This window comes from Phyllobates terribilis, unplaced genomic scaffold (assembly GCF_046119375.1).
Source record: "Phyllobates terribilis strain yellow unplaced genomic scaffold, ASM4611937v1 Scaffold_5__5_contigs__length_657084704, whole genome shotgun sequence".
Taxonomy (NCBI): domain Eukaryota; kingdom Metazoa; phylum Chordata; class Amphibia; order Anura; family Dendrobatidae; genus Phyllobates; species Phyllobates terribilis.
In genome coordinates, this window is record NW_027362765.1 from 629957905 (window position 1) to 629974477 (window position 16573).

Genomic DNA, 16573 nt, shown 5'->3' on the forward strand with positions numbered 1-16573 from the left:
GCCTCTGCTGGATTGGAGTTGCGTCTCTCTCGCCTGTATGCCTTAGTTGGGCAGCGAACTGTGACCTCTGCTGCTACCGTGTTCAGATGGGAATTTTTTTAATAGTTCTGCAGCAAGGGCCTTCTGGTACTGCCCCATTTTTGTAGACCTCTCCAAATCAGGAATAAGAGAGTGAAAGTTCTCCTTGTAGAGGGGGTCTAAAAGTGTCATCAACCAGTAATGACTGTCACCCAACATTTTGACAATGCGAGGGTCACGGTTAAGGCAGCGTAACATAAAGTCAGCCATGGGTGCCAGACTGGTAACGGGCAAGACTTCCGTGTCCTCACCAAGATGACGACTGATAGTGTTGAGCGATCACTAAAATGCTCGGGTGCTCGAAGCTCGGGCCGAGCTTACCGTGATACGCGGGTGCTCGACCCGAGCAACGAGCCCAATGTCTATGAGAGACCCGAGCATTTTTGCGGCAGCACCCCCGGCAGTCTGTAGAAAGCCTAAAAAGTGCCCAAAACGATAGTGACAGTGCTCAAAAGACATGGGGGCAGCATGGGGATCGCCCCTGGAAGCATTTCTGACCCCCAGGTCACTGCTGTCAACAACGTGGTCAGAGGTATTAAGCCACTTTTGCGGGCTCACAATAAAAAGTTCAAAAACGAAACTGAAACGGTTTTCCTGTGAAATATGTTAAGGAATTTCCTTTCCAGGGTAAAAACTTGTGTATAAGGTAAAATAAATAACCAAAAACAAAAATACTCCTCCACACCTTGGGCTATGTTCACAAGTAGCATTTTTCATGCGTTTTTGCACTTTTGTATTGCTTTCAACCGTGACAAATGCGTTCACCGGGAAATGTCATTTTAACATTTTACAACCTTATCTGGCCATGTGCTGTGTGACACATGCATACAGTGCTGAAAAGACAAGGGATCAGCATGGGGAAGACCCCTGGAAGCATCTCTGACCCCCAGGTCACTGTCTAAAAGTGTGCCCATCAGAAGTGATCCTTGCCGCATCAGAAGATGCAGACTTGCAACTATCCCCGTGCAAGTCCTTGTCCCAGGGCAGTGTTCAATTGTACCTCCCCCATTCCTTGCAATGCAAGCGAAAATATGCAGCCAACCACCCACCCACCCGCAGGCTGCAATACCATACTGCTAGCTTTCACTTGAAATGGGGCCTTTTAGTTTGGAGGAGGCCGAAGCTGGCCACTACCTCATGGCCGCTTCGGCAGCGAGGTATCCATACTCTGTCCCCAGCCGCCCGGCGCCCGGGTGTCCACGCTCGGTCCCCAGCCGCCAGGTGGCGGCCAGGTGTCCATACTCGGTCCCCAGCCGCCCTGATTTCTCCTGTCACCTTCCCCCACACTTTTCTTAGCCTGGCCTGCTTTAGGGCAGCATTGGACGAGCCCACCAGAGAACCAGACTCCTCCGGTGGGCCCTGGCTTCTCCATCAGGGGAGTTGAGAGTGCCTAGGTGAGGAGCATGATGATGATGATAGAAGTTAGCATCTGCTTTGTTTTCTTGGAATGCAAGCGCATGTATGTAGTAGCGGCTAGGCCTGAGGTGGTCCGCGTTTTGGCGCATATCCTACCTCCTCCGAGGATTGCTGGATGTTTTCCTGCTACTATCCCAGTTCTATGACTCCCGTTAAAACAAAGCTTCAGGTGATAAATGATGGATGAGGTGGTGGCAAAGGAGAAAGAGCAGGAGGAACAGGGACCATTCACATCAATATCAGGCTAGTCAACCAGATATGTCTTGTAGGATATGTTTCTGTAACAAAAGGAGCGGTTCGGCTACACAGTTATAGGGCATACAGTGAGTGCAATGCCTACCAAAAATTTCGAGCCACTGCAATGCCCCTTGGAAATGACATGGAGGTCAGAGGGCGTTAACTAAACCTTTTTTTCGATTTATAGCAACTGGGTCTCCCGTGCACTCTTGGCCTAAGCAGTGAATGGAAGGCTTTCCAAAAATTATGAGGAACTGCAATGCCCCTTACAAGAGCCATGTGTGGCACCCCAGGGGTCTGGTCACCACAGTAATAGAGATATTACGTCGGAGAGCAAGTGGGAGGTTTCCTGGTCAGGATCCCTTAAACATGCAACATCCTCCTGCCCCAGTCCTGGGAGGGGAGAATTCTGCCCTTATAAACTGGATCTGGGGCGGGGTTGAGTGAGTCAGAGAACAGTCAGAGTCAGAGTGAGAGCAAGGGAAAGTAACAGCAAGGAGCTCTGTAGTAGCTAGGAGCTAAAGACCAGGGGCTGGAAGCTGAGTAGAGCTCGCCCTGGCAGAAGACAATAGGAACCGGACACAGGAGTCCGAAGCTGTGAGGACTTATATATCCAGCAGCAGAAACCAGCCGGCAGGGGATTTCAGGTCCTCTGGCCATAGAAGCCCGGAGGCTCAGTCACAAGCAAGGGACCAGCACCGCCATCGTGGAGCGGAGGCTAACAGAAGGCCCCAAGTCACCAGCCATACGGGTGAGCACTACACGGTACACTCAGGGACGTGGGCTACTTCTACCCGCTTACAGCAAGGTAGCCAGGAAGAGTGCAGACAGACGGGGAGGCCTACAACTCCACCTGGCCAGGGGAACTCCTGCTTGCTCACAGACTGACCAGGCCTCTTATGCTAGCCAGTACTCCCGGGAGGGTCTACCTTATAATCATCAGTAAAGACCCTGAACTGCACTGCAAAGACTCTGAGTCGTTCCTGCTGCGCTCATGCACCATCACCCCCATCATCCACACTCACTGCCCTGAGGCTATACTCCTCCCGAGGGGAGTTATCCCATTCTATGCTGCGCACACAACACCAGCCTCAGTGGTCTGCCTTGCAGCGGTGGTACTCCCTGACCGCAATCCACGGGTGGCGCAGTCGGACAATTAACCTCAAAACCTAAGAAAGACTGCCACTGGTTTGACCAGCCTGAGCCACGGGACCGGGTCACCGCCACGGAGACTACAGACCCCAGAGACCCGGCACCGGGTATCCCACACACGTGTACACACGGCCCAGGGGGCGCGTCGCATGCAGTACAGCATATTACAAACATAAGTCCCATTATTGGGGAGTGGGTGTCCCATAGTATTTGCTTATGCCTTGCAAGCAAAAGCTGCCAAAAATTAGGACGGAGCAACTTGCAATGCCCCTTACAAGAGCCATGCAGTACAGCATATTACAAACATAAGTCCCATTATTGGGGAGTGGGTCTCCCATAGTATTTGCTTATGCTTTCCCAGCAAAAGCTGCCAAAAATTAGGACGGAGCAACTTGCAATGCCCCTTACAAGAGCCATGCAGTACAGCATATTACAAACATAAGTCCCATTATTGGGGAGTGGGTGTCCCATGGTATTTGCTTATGCTTTCCCAGCAAAAGCTGCCAAAAATTAGGACGGAGCAACTTGCAATGCCCCTTACAAGAGCCATGCAGTACAGCATATTACAAACATGAGTCCCATTATTGGGGAGTGGGTCTCCCATAGTATTTGCTTAAGCTTTCCCAGCAAAAGCTGCCAAAAATTAGGACGGAGCAACTTGCAATGCCCCTTACAAGAGCCATGCAGTACAGCATATTACAAACATAAGTCCCATTATTGGGGAGTGGGTGTCCCATGGTATTTGCTTATGCTTTCCCAGCAAAAGCTGCCAAAAATTAGGACGGAGGAACTTGCAATGCTGGCACCCTGGTGGTATAGTGGTGGTGGAGGCTGAGGATAAGGAGAAGAAGATTAAACAGCCGAAACGAGGAAGCGTATACCCATGTGTGGGTGTGAAGCGGTGCATGTGAATACACCTCCCAAAATAACACAGTGGATTTGACTTTGTTACTCTGCTGTCATTTGGTGGTGATGAGAAGTCTGGCCCAATCCAGCCCTCGTTCATTTTGATAAGGGTCAGCTTGTCAGTTGACAGGCGAGTGCGCTTATCAGTTATAATTCCCCCAGCGGCACTAAAAACACGCTCCGATAACACGCTAGCGGCAGGGCAGGCCAGGACCTCCAAGGCGTACAGAGCGAGTTCATTCCAAGTGTCCAGCTTGGATACCCAATAATTAAAAGGCACAGAGAAATCACGGAGGACGCTGGTACGATCGGCAAGGTACTCCCTCACCATCTTTTGAAACTTTCCACTCCTTGTGAGAGTACCCCGCGCCTCAGGGCCTGTAAGCTGGGCGGGTGTCAGAAAACTGTCCCAGAACGTTGACAGTGTTCCCCTGCCTCTGCTGGATTTGAGTTGCATCTCTCTCGCCTATACGCCTTGGTTGGGCAACGAACTGTGACCTCTGCCGCTAGCGTGTTCAGATGGGAATTTTTTTAAGAGTTCTGCAGCAAGGGCCTTCTGGTATTGCCCCATTTTTGTAGACCTCTCCACCTCAGGAATAAGAGAGTGAAAGTTCTCCTTGTAGCGGGGGTCTACAAGTGTCACCAACCAGTAATGACTGTCACCCAACATTTTGACAACGCGAGGGTCACGGTTAAGGCAGCGTAACATAAAGTCAGCCATGCGTGCCAGACTGGTAACGGGCAAGATTTCCGTGTCCTCACCAAGATGACGACTGACCATGCTCTCCTCCTCCTCCCCCCTGTCCTCAGGCCACCCACGCTGAACCGACGGTATGACACTTGTACAGGTACTACCGTCTACAACGCATGAAAGCAGCTCCTGTTCTTCCTCCTCCTCCTCCTCTCCCTCATTGTCCCCCAATGCACGTTGGGATGAGATGAGGCTGGGCTGTGTGTAATCGCCCGCTACGGCTTCTTGATCCATCTCATCATACTCTGGCTGCAATGCCTCCTCTTTAATTCTCTGCAGAGAGTGTTGCAAAAGACAGACAAGTGGGATGCTGACACTAATGATAGCGTCATCGCCACTCACCATCTTGGTGGCCTCCTCAAAGTTTGTCAGGATGGTACATATGTCAGACATCCAGGTCCACTCCTGAGGTCTTATGTGTGGAGTCTGACCTGAATATCGACGGCCTTGTTGCAGCTGGTACTCCACAACTGCTCTCTTCTGCTCACAAATCCTTTGCAACATGTGGAGGGTAGAGTTCCAACGTGTGGGGACATCACACACCAGTCGGTGTGCCGGAAGCTGCAAACGCTGCTGCAACACAGGAAGGGCAGCGGAAGCTGTAGCCGACTTGCGAAAATGAGCTGACAGGCGGCGTACTTTCACAAGCAGATCTGGCAACTCGGGGTACGATTTAAGAAACCACTGAACCACGAGGTTAAGCACATGAGCCAGGCATGGTACGTGCGTGATCTCACCTCGCCTCAGAGCCGCCACCAGGTTACGGCCATTGTCACACACGACCATGCCGGGATGTAGGTTCAGCGGTCTCAGCCACAGATCTGCCTGCTCTTTCACAGCTGTCCACAACTCACAAGCAGTGTGAGGTTTATCACCTAAGCTTATGAGTTTCAGCACAGCCTGTTGCCGCTTGGCGGAGGCAGTACTGCAATGCTTCCAGCTTGTAACTGATGTGGTGATATCTGAGATGGAGGCTGAACATGAGGAGGAGGAGGATGCGCAGGAGCTGTACACTGTGGGGGCAACTCTGACTGACATAGGGCCCGCAATCCTCGGTGTGGGGAGGATGTGTTCCGTCCCAAGGTCCGACTGGGTCCCTGCTTCCACTATGTTTACCCAGTGTGCCGTCAGAGAGATGTACCGTCCCTGGCCACAAGCACTTGTCCATGTGTCCGTTGTCAGGTGGACTCTCACAGTAACTGCGTTGTTGAGGGCACGGCAGATGCTTTGGGACACGTGCTTGTGTAGTGCGGGGATGGCACACCGGGCAAAATAGTGTCGGCTGGGGACCGAGTACCGAGGGTCGGCCACCGCCATAAGATTGTGGAAGGATTCCGTCTCCACCAGCCTAAAAGGCAGCATTTCCAATGCAAGCAGTCGTGAAATGTGCGAATTTAGGACTGTGGCCTGTGGGGCGTTAGCTGCGAATTTCCGCTTTCGTTCAAAGGTCTGGGATATGGACAATTGAACGCTGCGGTGGGACGTGGACGTTGATGCTGTTTCTTGAGAAACTGCCAGAACAAGTGAAGACTGAGAGGAGGGGGCATCTTTACATGCAGTATGGACAGGGGATTGCCTCGCACACACAACAGGGGGTTCTATTGCACGCACAACAGTGGAAGAAGCAGTGGTGACACCCGCTGACACTGGTCGTGGACCCTGGGTTTCGCCCCACAAAGTCGGGTGCTTTGCTGCCATGTGCCTGATCATGCTGGTGGTGGTCAGGCTGGTAGTTTTGTCACCCCTGCTGATGCTGGCATGGCAGGTGGAACATATGGCCTTTTTGGGGTTATCAGCAGAGTCTTTAAAAAAATTCCAGACTCTGGAAGACCTACCGCTTGTACTGGCAACGTCCCTCGTGTTGGTGTTACGGGGAACGGTTGCCTGCCTTCTGTCTACGGCCACCACACTGCTTCTTCCTGCCTGTTGGGGTACTCTGCCTCCCTCCCCGTGTGCTGCTGGCCTCACTCTGCATGTCCTCCTTCCACATTGGGTCAGTTACTAGATCATCCACCACCTCCTCCTCTTCCACTTGCGCACCACGATCCTCCTCCTCACTTCCTGGCAATTGTGTCTCGTCATCGTCCACCTCTTGTGACAGATTGCCAACGTCGACTTCCTGTGGCCGTGGCTGTTCAAATATTTTGGCATCGCAACATGGGATCTCCTCTTCCACCACTTCAAGCGTATCAGGCGAGGGGCCCAAATAAGGAAATGGACCAGTGAACAGCTCTTCAGAGTGTCCAAGTGTGGGATCACTTGCTGTCTGACGACACTCGGCATGGTGGGAGGAAGGAGCATCAGGGTGAGGAGGAGTATGCGGTCGAGACTCACGGCTACTAAGAGTTGACCGTGTGGAAGACAGACCGGAGGTGGTGGTGCCCAGGTAACTGGAAGTATTGTCTGCTATCCAATTAATAACCTGATCAGTTCTCAATACTGGTGTTGTTCTGTGCTTCCCTAGTAATTCGGTCAAGAAGTGGGAGCGAGAAGATGTGGCTGTTGGTTGTGGCACATTTTCACCTTGGCCACGGCCCCGTCCTCTGCAAGAACCATCACCAGAATGTCCACTTCCAAGTCCCTTGCCACGCGCCTTGACCATTGTAAATGAAGTAAAATAGCTTACACTTGCACTATCAATGGAAAAAGGGTAATATAGAGTAGATTAGAACCGTGGAAGAGGAAAACCACAGTTATTGTTTACTGGGGTATACCACACTTTTTTAAATAGAGATATTTGCAGCTGAACAGTGAGCGACACACTCAAACTGCTTTTTTTTTAGATACCAAAGGCCCAAAACTGGATAGTACAGCGATTTGACCCGTGGAACTGCGAAACCACACTGGGATGTCGGGCCTACACAAGACTATTTTCAACAGATATATTTTTGTGTCACAACAGTCAGGAGACACTACTGTTTTTCTTTACGGAAAAAACTACCAAAAGCTGAATAATAGAGATTTTTTACCGTGGGATGGCAAAACCACAGTTATTGTTTACTGGGGTATACCACACTTTTTTAAATAGAGATATTTGCGGCTGAACAGTGAGCAACACACTCAAACTGTTTTTTTTTTAGATACAAATGGCCCAAAATGGATAATACAGAGGTTTGAACCGTAAAAGTGCAAAACAACACTTCTGTTTCTCTAGCCTACACCAGACTATTTTCAACAGTTATATTTGTGTCTGAAAAATCAGAGACACGCTTTTTTTTTTGGGGGGGGGGGGGGTATTTGTACAGTGTGAAGGAGGAAAAAAAAAGGAGGATTTAGATGGAAAAAAAAGGATTTTTCCTGGCCCCCGACACCTGGTGCTAAATCCAGCAATTTGAGCAACAGGAGCACACAGGACTGTAATGCAGCGTTTGCTGGTATAACCACTGTATCTCCTATACAGCCTGCCTGCCTGGTATCTGGGATGGATATTAGTCCTGAAAAGGACTGTTTGTTTGTTCTGGCAGCCTTTCCAGACCCTACACTAACTATTTCGCAGTGTATATCTCTCCCTAAATCAGCAGCGCTGTCCCTACACTGTCTAATCCGGAGCGACTGTGTCCAAGATGGCGGCGCCCAGTTTTAAATACTCGAGGTGACGCTGTGCGGCCAGCCAATCACTGGAATGCCCACAACCAACATGGCTGCAGCATTACAGTGACTGGCTGGCAATCCCTGCATGTTCATTGGCTCTGTAAAGAGCGCCAAACATGCAGGGCGGAGACCCGAGCTCCCGCCCGAGTAACCCGGAAATGCTCGGTGCTCGCCGAACATCCCGAGTAGCGTGATGCTCGGGCGAGTACCGAGCAGTGTCGAGCATGTTCGCTCAACACTAATACTGACCTAATCCTCACAGCCGACACTGCAGCCTCCATCTCTTCTTCTATGGCGGGCCTGCAGATCGGCGCAATGCAATGACATCTGTGTAAGCTGACCGAGGCTTACGAGACGGATAGTGATAGGGAGGGAGCTCGCTGCTCTATGGCGCGATTGAACTTTGTTGGCGTCATTTTAATGCTGACACAGTTCAATGCGGCAGTCGCAGGAAATCCGGGGCTCTGGGCAACATGTTCAGGGCTGGGGCCCAGAATCTTTCACACTAGCGATGCTCCTGTTGACTGGTATCCACTGCGATATGGTCACAGCATTGGGGTGATATCGATCTTTTTGATTTAGTAACTGTTCAATGTAATTCAGTCATTATGTAGTGGAAGGTGTGATGTGGTATTATTGTTAATATTGGTCTTTGTACAGTGTGTATTATGTAGAGGTAATGGTCATATTATAATACTATGTGCTCACTATGTAGTGGTGATGATGGTAGTGGGCATGGTGTAGCTGTATTATTTTGGACTTGTAGCATTTTTTGTTAGATTGGTCTGTGTATAGTGTGCTTTACAGTGGTATACAATAATTCACGCTGCAGCCCTTTTCTTTTTTTTTGCGTTTTCATTTTTTGCTCCCCTTGTTCCCAGAGCCATAACTTTCTTATTTTTCAGTCAATATAGCCATGTGAGGGCTTGTTTTTTTTTGCGGGACAAGTTGTACTTTTGAACGCCACCATTGGTTTTGCCATATCGTGTAATCAAAAACAGAAAAAAAATTCCAAGTGCGGTGAAATTGCAAAAAAAGTGCAATTCCACAATTTTTTTTTTTTTTTTACCATGTTCACTAAATTATAAAACTGACCTACCATTATGATTCTCCAGGTTATTACGAGTTCGTAGACACCAAACATGTATAGGTTCTTTTTTATTTGCGTGGTGAAAAGAAAATCCAAAGTTTAAAAAAAAAAAAAAAGCGCCATTTTCTGAGACAGAGTTTGACAGCGGCATTTAACTAGTTAACAGCCGAGGCACATACTGGCAGACAGTGGCGGGGGGCCCCCGGACCGCTCCCCCAGCAGCGGCGCACGGATGCTGCTGCTTCTCCGGCCGGGCCAGCACTGCAGCTGTTAACTTCCCTGTGCTGGCCCGGCCGCGTCACTGCTAGGAGAGTGTGTATGTGAGAGAGTGAGTATATGCGAGAGTGAGTGTGTGTATGTGTGATTGAGTGTGTGTGTGTGTGTGTGCAGGCAGATATCATTGTGTGATGTCTGTTTATATGTATTTTTGTGTTTCAAATGTGTTTATGCGTGTATGTATATGTCTGTATATGTTTGTGTGTGCGTGACTGCGTGCGGCCTCCCGCTGTGTATAGATGGCGCCGTGCGGCCTCCCGCTGTGTATACATGGCTACATGCGGCCTCCTGCTGTGTATAGATGGCTACGTGCGGCCTCCTGCTGTGTATAGATGGCTACGTGCGGCCTCCTGCTGTGTATAGATGGCTACGTGCGGCCTCCTGCTGTGTATAGATGGCTACGTGCGGCCTCCTGCTGTGTATAGATGGCTACGTGCGGCCTCCTGCTGTGTATAGATGGCTACGTGCTTCCTCCTGCTGTGTATAGATGGCTACGTGCGGCCTCCTGCTGTGTATAGATGGCTACGTGCGGCCTCCTGCTGTGTATAGATGGCTACGTGCGGCCTCCTGCTGTGTATAGATGGCTACGTGCGGCCTCCTGCTGTCTATAAATGGTTAAGTGCGGCCTTCCGCTGTGTATAGATGGCTATGTGCGGCCTCCTGCTGTGTATAGATGGTGCCGTGCAGCCTCCCGCAGTGTATAGATGGCGCAGTGCGGCCTCTCACTGTGTATAGATGGCTACGTGCGGCCTCCCGCTGTGTATACATGGCTACGTGCGGCCTCCCGCTGTGTATACATGGCACCGTGCGGCCTCCTGCTGTGTATAGATGGCTACGTGTGCTCCATATTGAGTCATACAATTAATGTAAGGCTATGTGCCCACGATGCAGAAATGCTCCGGATTTTTTTTTTAGCGTTTCTGCATCTCCCTGGTAGAAAAAACGCATGCGGATTGTACATGCGTTTTCCTGCCAGGGACAAGCGGAAGTGAAGCGTTCTTCACTTGCATTTCTGTATGCGGGTTGACAAGCGCTTTCCAAGCGATTTTAGCATCACTTGGAAAGTGCTTGACAACTTGGTCACACTATATAAATCCATGCAAAGAGCATGGATTTATATAGTGTGACCGTAAAAGAATGGTAAAAAATAAAAAATATATACTTACCTTCTGATAGCCTGCCGACATCAGCGGTCGCGTGACCCGTCACATGACTAAATGACGTCACCACAGGTCTTTTTCAGACCATCGCGAGCTGCCGGCAAGCCAGGACGCATCGGATAAAGACACCGGGGGCCGTCAGAAGGTAAGTATAATATTTATTTTTTATTTTATTCTTTTTTTACAGGTTCTATGGTATCTGGGTCCGGAGGAGAGTCTCCTGTCCTCCACACCCGGGTACCATCCGCACATTGAAACAAATGGATTCCGCATGTACAGATGCAGTGATGCGGATTCCATGCATTCCAATGCAAGACAATGGCGGCAAAAACGCAGCGCTTCCGCAAAATAATTGGTAGTGCTGCGGATTTTTCCGCAATGATAATCCGCAGGGAAATTTCCGCAGCATGTGCACAGCACACGCAGATTATCATTGGGGAACATGGCAGGCCTTCTACCAAGTGTTTTTTAAGTGTTTCCGCAGCGGAATTGCCACTGCGGAAACGCTTAAAAAACGCATAGTGGGCACACAGCCTAAAGAAAAAATTATAATTAATATTGTGCCAAATTAATTTCACATGAACTATCACAGGGGATCATGTGACACGTGATACATCAGGTGTGTGTGGGGGGGGGGGGGCGCCCTTGCTACTCTTAATCCACCCCTGCACACGGACCATCCGTATGGCATCTGATTTTTACGGATACATTACCATTCTGTAGCATAGAACTCTGTAAATGGTCCTGTAAATGATTGCAGAATAATAATTGCAGAGAAAAAAAAACGCATTGTATATGGATGAAAAATCGCATTGCCCTCTCATGGAAATCACGACACTTGCACTCGTCCGATTTTTCGGTCCAGATATCGGACCGTTTTTTTTCTCACCCATGGGTATGAGCCCTAAGGCCCCTCAAGATTTCCTTGCTGCTGCATGCTAGAACTTGTAGTTCCATAATAGCAGCACTTCTATGACTCAATGTACACCCTCCTCCAGTCCGAATACCACTCGTGACTAGAAACCTTTCCCAACCGCAAAACTTCCTCATTCAGTCCCATCCTTGTCAGTAGCGCGGCCCACTCAGGGAATTCCCACCCGCTCCGTGTAAGGAACCTACGGCGCCCTGTTCCCTGTTCTCCGCCCTCCTCCGCCCTCCCCTCCTGTCTCCTCCTCTCTCCACTCCTCTCTCCTCCGCCCTCTCCTCTCTTCCCCTCGTCTCTCCTCCTCTCTCCACTCCTCTCACCTCCTTCTCCTCCCCTCTCCTCTCTCCTCCCACGAAGCAGGAAAACAGTGGAGTGGAGGAAGTTGTGTTTGCAAATCCGGCAGCTGTAGGTGAGTGATGATCGCTGATTCTGATCGTCCTGCTCTCCTGGTTTCAGGGGTTCTCCCACAGGTTCATCACCTACATAACTATAGTCAGCTGCCCGCCATCTAATGCCTTCATCCATTCATGGCTCTTACAGGCACCGAGATGGGCGCTATGTTCCGCGGGGAGGAGATGTGCCTGGCCCAGCTGTTCCTGCAGTCCGGCTGTGAATACCAGAGTGTCAGTGAGCTGGGCGAGCTCGGCCTGGTGGAGTTCCGGGACGTAAGTACACTTTGCGGGCTCTCCGGTGCCCCTGTGGCCCCTGACTGGCGCCGCTGTGCCTCCTGACTGACTCCGCTGTGCCTCCTGACTGACTCCGCTGTGCCCCCCGACTGGCGCCGCTGTGCCCCCCGACTGGCGCCGCTGTGCCCCCCGACTGGCGCCGCTGTGCCCCCCGACTGGCGCCATCGCCTTCTGTTTGCAGGGCAGTAAAAAGCCTGTGCAGATAATGGTTGTCCAGAGATTGCTATGTAAGCATTTGTCTGCACTGCTCTTTGTTCCTTTTCCTGTCATGTGAGTTAACCCTTGCAGACACTACTTCCCCCTCAGGGCACAGTCCCTTGTGTTGTGATTTTCTTCTTCTTTTTTCCCCTATTGACTCATTACCAGAAATGCCCTTGTGATGTCTGTGGCCGTACAGTACAAAGAAATCTCCCATTTTACTAGAGATGCAGTCAGACGGCTTTATATATCAGAGCGCGGACTGGCGGCGTGGGTGGGAGGGCGGTGCGCGGACTGGCGGCGTGGGTGGGTGGGAGGGCGGTGCGCGGACTGGCGGCGTGGGTGGGTGGTCGGGCCGTGCGCGGACTGGCGACGTGGGTGGGTGGTCGGGCCGTGCGCGGACTGGCGACGTGGGTGGGTGGGCGGGCCGTGCGCGGACTGGCCGCGTGGGTGGGACGCGGTACACCGTAAGGCAAGACCGTCCTGGTTGAGCTGGACAGTTTGCGCTCTTTGCTCTGTAAGGAGGTGTATACATTATCACTAACTGCTCCATTAATAGAGGGTGAACGGCTTGGTCCGCACTGCGGTGCACACTGTCACGTGGTACAGTGAAGATGGAGGCCAAGACATCTGCTGACGATAAGACCCACGGTGTAGGCCATTGTGGACTGCTGCCCTTTACTGTACAATTAAGCAGTATGCAGTGTCATGCCAGCTAAACGGTGGCCTGAAAGAACGCACTCTAGGCCACCTTCTGGTGAAAGGCCACCTATGGCAGCGTTACAGTATACGTCAGGACATGCTCTGAGCTGTGCGGGGGGCTCTGCACCATCATTACTGTTAGGCGGACTTCTGCTTCCCATTCACGCTCTAGTCACATGTCTGTTTGGGATCTTTTTGTATCAGGTCCAGTAGCAGTGGATGAGGGGGATGGGTGCACACAAATGCCACACTGAAGCCACATTTTCCATTATTAACCAGTACCATCAACTGCTTTATATCCGTTTTCTGTCTGCTTTTGTTCCATTCTAAATTGATCTATTTTCACAAGATGACTCTAGTGTTGCGGTATCACTATCGTTTTTTAGATGGGGGGTGTCTGGGAGGGGGTTTTGCCAGGAACAGAAAAATGTGCAAGCTACTTTTTTTCTGTTGTTCCAAAAAGACTGATAGAATGGAAGCCTTTTTGGGAAACATGAAAACTAGATCATGTAACTGAACTTTTACCCCCCTCAATTTATGCTCCCAAACACATCATATAAATGTTAAGTAAGTGTGAAACTGAAACTGGGTTGAATTCATATGTCTGTGAAACACTGTAAGCTGTAGGCCATGTAGTAAAGTTTCTTGACCTGGACTCAATACCTCATAGTATATATCATTATGGGACATACAGTATGGGGCTGGTGAGATTGGGTTAGGAGACCTACCACCTGGGCTTCATGGTGGATACTTGGCTTTGTGTCACAGACGGCTGGATTCAGACGTAATGCTCACACTGCTGAACCCGTGTACAATGAGACTTAGGTATCAGAGTATTTTAAAAGGTGAATCTGCTAATTGATGAAATATTGAAGTAAGGTTTCATAATTCTGTTGCTTTTCTTCCTTCAGCTAAATCACAACGTTAATGCCTTCCAGCGTCGCTATGTGTCAGAGATCAGGCGTTGTGATGATATGGAGACAACTTTTGGTGAGTTTCTGCGACCGTCCATAATTTCATATAAATTTAGGACATGTTGGCTCACAATTGTACTACTCCTCTCAGGGTACCTAGAACAGGAACTGCGCAAAGCTGGTATGAAGGTATCGAACTCATCAGAATCTCCACCAGCCCCTTTACCTAAAGATGCACTGAGGATACAAGAGGAATCTGAGCAACTGGCTAATGAGCTAAAAGAGGTCTCCAGCAATAGACAGACTCTGCGCGAACGTCTGCGGGAGCTCCGGGAGTACGCCAACATACTGCGGGAAAGTCAGAGGTTCACAGGGCCCCTTGTGAGTACCTCAAGCATGGTACCATTTAACCCTTCTCTTAAACTTCTTAGATAACATCAGGTACTACAGACATTTTGTAGTGCAGCAGGCTCCTTTCCCTCTGGCTACTCGGGCTCATAGAGTGGCACATTATCCTTCTGAGACACAAGTTGAAAGGTCAAATTTCATTGCTTGTACTCCTTGATTTTCTCTGACACAATTGACCACCTCTGCTCTCCTGTCATTTGTAATGTGACTATTTCTGGATTTTCTTCTAACAAGATGCCAGTACTGTGCCCTCTCAACGACTTACTATTTCTGTGCAGTGCCATAGGATTCTCCTGGATGTTCCCCACATCTAGGTTTTCACCACCACCTACTAGTGATGAGCAGGTATGAATTGTTATTTGCGGCGTGCTCGGCATCGATTAAAGCATCGACGCGGCTGCATGTGTTATATCTGTTTAAACACCTGTAACACATGCAGGGATTGCCTAACAAACAAGCAATCCTTGCATGTGTCAAAGGCATTTAACAGATGTGAAACATGCAGCCACGGCGACACTTTAATCGATGCCGAGCACGCCGCGTGCTCGCTGGAAGGAATAACAATTTATACTCGCTCATCATTACCACCTACCCTTCTCTGTGCTGAGTTATCACTTTGTATTCTGCACTCACCAACTCTCCAACACATAGGCCGGCCATACACATTGGATGCCGGTCGGCAGAACCATGCTTCAACTGATCATTTGTCCGACAGCCATCTCTGCCTACTATGCCATACACAAGATCGCTTGTGTGTTCTCTATTGCAAAAGCTGCTGACTGACATGGTGACTCGCACCTATTCCTTAGCATTTTACAATGCCTCTAGAGGTCCTCTTCTGTCCCATTTGTGAGTCCAGAAAGGGAGAGACCATGGATTCAGCTTTCTCCATTGCTGACAGTCAGGTGTTTCCCTTCTCCCATAAACTACAATGATTATGGCTGCCCGGCCACTTCTTTAATTAATCTTCTACTTGCCTCTCTCCTCTACTCCCTGACATGGAATACACATATGCGCAGCCTCCAGACACTGCCAAACATGTCCAGTCAGGAGAGTCACATAAAAGGGCAACTAAAGCTGCATGTGGCCTCCTTGTCCGCAGTTTGTGCTCCCCTGATTTAAGGAGACGCTGTTATTTTAATTTTTCTTTTTGTATAACTCAATAGTACAAATTAAGTTGGAATGTGTCGTCAGAACATAAACTATGCTAGACAAAAAAATAAATTTATAAATTTTAAGGTTCAATGTAGACATACGTCCATCAAGTTCAACCTAAGACCGCGCCCCACTATCAGTATTTGGTCAGTATTCGGTCAGTATTTTTTCTCAGGAGTGAGAGCCAAAACCAGGTGAGGAACAATCAGAGAAAAGGTATAATAGAAACAAGTCACCAATTCTGCATTTATCACCCACTCCTGGTTTTGATTCCCACTCCTGAGACAAAATACTGACCAAATACTTTTAGTGGGGCTGTGGCCTTGGACGTAGATCCAGAGGAAGGCAAAAACCCCATGGGGCAGATGCAAATAACTCCTTATTGGGGGGTAGGGTGGGGAAGTTCCTTCCTGACTCCACATACAGGAATCAGACTAGTTCCTGGAATCTAGTGCCCATAACCTGTAATATTCTATTTGTCAAGTGAGGCATCCAGGCCTCCTTGTACTTAGGGAATGTCATGTGGCAGAGCGTTCCATAGTCTCACTGCTCTTACAGGAAACTATCGCTGTCTGTGATTCAACCTGTTTTCCTCTAGACATAGAGGATACCCCCTTGTCACCATCACAAGCCTAGGGGTAAAAAGCCCATTAGAAAGGTGTCTGTACTGTCCCCTTATATATTTGTACATTGTAATAAGACTATGGTAAGAAAAAAAACTTTGCCGTAAATTTTTAAAAATACATTTAACACTTCAAAAACCTGAATAGGTAATTTTCTGATGACACATTCCCTTTAAGAAACTTTATGTATGTTGTTAGGGATTAAAAGATCCTTTTCTCCACTTTGATTCTTCACTCTCCTATATTTAGTGAATCCTGAGGTAAGAGTTGCTGCTTGTGAACCTCTATGGAGAGGACGGGCGAGC

General features: G+C 49.4%; 1 protein-coding gene across 2 annotated transcripts in view; it reads left to right on the plus strand.

The window, feature by feature from the left end:
* The first annotated feature begins 11911 nt into the window (after positions 1 to 11911).
* TCIRG1 (T cell immune regulator 1, ATPase H+ transporting V0 subunit a3) overlaps positions 11912 to 16573 on the plus strand; it is an 87385-nt gene continuing 82723 nt past the window's right edge. The window contains exons 1-4 of one of the 2 annotated variants that reach the window (XM_073686143.1): positions 11912 to 11991; positions 12123 to 12247; positions 14080 to 14158; positions 14234 to 14463. In XM_073686143.1, coding sequence (XP_073542244.1) covers positions 12131 to 12247; positions 14080 to 14158; positions 14234 to 14463 — 426 coding nt within the window. In that variant the 5' untranslated portion in view covers positions 11912 to 11991; positions 12123 to 12130. Of the gene's footprint in view, positions 11992 to 12109; positions 12248 to 14079; positions 14159 to 14233; positions 14464 to 16573 lie in introns of those variants that run through there. The other variant, XM_073686142.1, reaches the window with a different exon arrangement.